Below are 3,548 nucleotides of genomic sequence, written 5' to 3'. Positions count from 1 at the left end.
GGAGGATAAATACTTTGAGAAAACAAAGTATATAAAAAGCCCGAGTTAACGGGACTTAAAAAAATAAACGGGTTATGACTTCCCCGATCCCACTAAGTAACTAGGAATATCAACCTAGTTAATTATGTACCTTAAAAACAATAAAGAAAGCTTGGTTAATAACCCTTTCTACAACTTTGGAAAGTAGAAGGGCTAAAAGTGGCAAGCTTGAAACTGAGTTATTAAAAATAACTTAGACACCAAAAACACACACATAAGTGTGTGTTTTGGTCGATACATATACAGACGCAGGAGAAGGGTTCTCTTTTGAACCCTAAATCACCAAAAATCAACTAAGTTCATGGGGCAAATCAAGTCTAAATGGAAAACCAAGCTGAAATTAGTGATCACCAAGCTTAGGGGATCACAAGGTATGTCAAATTTCATTATTTGATTCCATCTCAAATTCTTGATGAACTTATGAAATCGAAATTCAAGCTTGAATTATTTATGTTTAGGTGAAACTAGGATGAATCCATGTCCAGGAACAAAGCCTAGTCGAAAAATTAATGAATTAAGATTGAAAAATAGGAATTTGATAACCACCCATATATGTGTAAGTGGGTTTTTATATCATTGTGATGAACACATGATTTAGTATGTTAGATTGCGAGAAAATTGATGTTAGGATGCAAGATAGTGATATTGTTCATGAATACTAGACCAAGGGTTTGATTGTTGTGAATAAAACTTGGTTAAAAATTAATTAGGAGCTAAATTGATGAAAGTATGAAAATCATGCCCACAAGGTGTTTGATAAATTGCCTAAGTGAAAACATAAATGTAACGCCCAATTTTTTTTTCTTTTAAATCATTTAAATAATGACATACTTTATCTAACGAAATTTGGGCATGACCCATTCGTAAAACGAGCGGTCCCCTATTTTTCACATTAAAAATTTATGTTTAACACTACACTTTTTAAAGGACACAATAAATACCATCAAACATCCTTGACACACATACGAAAATCATTAAGTTCAAAATACATAACAAGAACTAAGTTTTAACTACTAGATATAGACAAAGCAACCAATGTATTAAACATTGTCTTCTTTACAAAAGTAGCGGAACATGAGACAGGCCTTGAAGTGTGTTCGAACCGGGCGAAGCTTGAAAGCTAAACTTGAGATTTACCTACATCGCCACAACAAAGTAAACTTAGTAGCCGTAGAATTCTTTCTTTTAACTCGGGAATCCAACTTACCGACTTGTAACCATTATGACATCCGCAAACTTGTAAATTACTACATACTTTCATTCTTTCACGCAAGTATGTTCCAAATGGAACTTTATATCATTCTTTCTATTTTTACATTCTCATCCTTCGACCCATTCATAAAAGGGTCCACACAAATACTAATTTCATACATGATTCAATTTGACACATCTAATGTTAAACACAACAACATAATAAAATCATGAGTTGTACAAGTAGCGTACCTCGGTCTTGATTTCCTTCTTGCTTTGTGCGACTCGAACTCTCTTCCTTTATCCCTATACATTAACATGTTTACATTAAGATCTTTACATTCCATTCTTACTTGTCACTAATACTTTTGGGATAAAACGTCATAACTCAAGACAAGTGTTATGTACATACTTAAGACATGATCATCATATATGTGGTTAAATTCAAAAGTGCAGAATTTCTAGTTGAGGCATTTTATCGAACACTTGGCATATGTACTACTAGCAATGCATCATGTACAAGTGTTCAATTCATAATCCTACTAGTTCCTATCATACTTCAACAAAATCATAAATTTCACATAAGTATTCATCTTTTAACAACCTATTTATCAAAGATACAATTCATGCATGTTTTCATCACAACATTCTAACAATTGTTACTCCTACACATTAATCATTCATCATCATCCATTTCATACAATTGGGTTTTTCCTACTTAAAACACTAAGATGAGTAATCTCAACATAATTCTTGTTCTATAGTGCTAATCTAACTGAAAATCATTCAATTTCTCATATATCTTCAAGATTGGTAAAACCCACTTTCTTCATAATCACCAAATCACAAAATTCGACTTACCGTTTGTTAAGAAAGGTCAGATGGTCGAGAATTGAGTTTCATGCATCAACTAAACCTTGAAATCCCTTATCAATTGCTGGACTTTTGATCAACTAGGGTTTACCCCCTTTTTTCCCCTCTGGTCGTCGAACTCAAACACACACCCAGGTGTATGTTTTTGAGTTTGGTTATTTCTATAACATACTTTTCCATTTTGCCACATTTAGCCCCTTAAAATATGTATTGGTTTATTTTTAGGCATTTTCCATTCTTTTTCACAAGTTTAGTCCCTCTATTTATTATTGTTATCTATTATCACATAATCTCTCCTACTTGTTGAATTATTAACATAATTATTTAACTTGGTTGATAATACATAACTAGGCATTTAAGATAACATAATGAATTGCATATTTTAGGGTGTTACAAGTCTACCCCCCTTAAAGAGGTTTCGTCCCTAAAACCTTAATACGTACCAAATAATGTCGGGTAATGCTCTCTCATATCATCTTCTAGTTCCCATGTAAGATCTGATCCTTTCCGATGTTGCCATTGCACCAAGACTTGCTTTATAGCTTTGTTCCGAAGGTGCGTTACCTTGGAATCCTTGATGGCTATCGGTCTTTTAACATAATTCAATCTTTCATCTAATACAATATCGTCAAGGGGAACGTATGCTGTCTCTTCTGCCAAGCACTTTCTTAATTGTGACACATGGAATGTGTCATGTATCCCGTCTAAGGTTGGAGGTAATTCCAACCGATATGCTACCTTCCCGACCCAAGCTAGAATCTTGAATGGTCCTATGTAACGAGGACCTAGCTTTCCTCGCTTTCGAAAACGGAGTATACCCTTCCATGGAGTCACCTTCAATAACACACGATCACCTATTTGAAACTCAATAGGGCATCTTCTTCGATCTGCATAGGCTTTCTGTTGATCTTGAGCCACCTTTAAACGGGCTCGGACGAAATCGATCTTCTCATTAGTCTTGGCTATTACATCGTTGGGCGCAATTTCTCTTTGCCCCACTTCTCCCCAACAAATGGGAGTTCTACATTTCCTCCCGTACAACATTTCATACGGTGCCATTGAATGCTATTATGGTAGCTATTGTTGTATGAAAATTCCACCAATGGCAAGTGGTCATCCTAGCCCCCCCCGAAATCTATAGCACATGCTCGCAGCATGTCGATGAGTGTTTGAATGGTTCACTCAGACTGACCATCCGTTTGGGGGTGGTAGGCGGTGCTGAAATGTAATGTTGTACCCATACTTTCATGAAAATCTTGCTACAGGGACTCCGTGTCGAGATTATCTCATTAACATAAATTTCCGCCATCCTTTCAGAAGAGAAAGTCTCCCGAATAGGTAAGAAATGCGCACTCTTGGTGAGGCGGTCCACGATCACCCATATAGCATCGTGACCCTTTCTTGTCTTAGGAAGTTTGGTCACTTGGTCCATCGTCACTTCTTCC

At 35.9% G+C, this 3,548-nt stretch overlaps 1 protein-coding gene across 1 annotated transcript; it reads right to left on the bottom strand.

Annotated features, from left to right (window-relative positions):
• Positions 1-2,535: 2,535 nt before the first annotated feature.
• On the bottom strand, positions 2,536-3,162 carry LOC110875726. The gene has a single exon (XM_022123931.1). The coding sequence runs from the start codon at positions 3,160-3,162 to the stop codon at positions 2,536-2,538; it is 627 nt and encodes a 208-aa protein (XP_021979623.1).
• Positions 3,163-3,548: the final 386 nt, after the last annotated feature.

Source organism: Helianthus annuus, chromosome 9, assembly GCF_002127325.2.
Source record: "Helianthus annuus cultivar XRQ/B chromosome 9, HanXRQr2.0-SUNRISE, whole genome shotgun sequence".
Taxonomy (NCBI): domain Eukaryota; kingdom Viridiplantae; phylum Streptophyta; class Magnoliopsida; order Asterales; family Asteraceae; genus Helianthus; species Helianthus annuus.
This window is presented reverse-complemented; position numbering and strand designations above follow the sequence as displayed.

Bases quoted from the DNA above. Each gene is read 5' to 3' on its own strand.
- LOC110875726 (XM_022123931.1), bottom strand. From the start codon at position 3,162: ATGGCACCGTATGAAATGTTGTACGGGAGGAAATGTAGAACTCCCATT.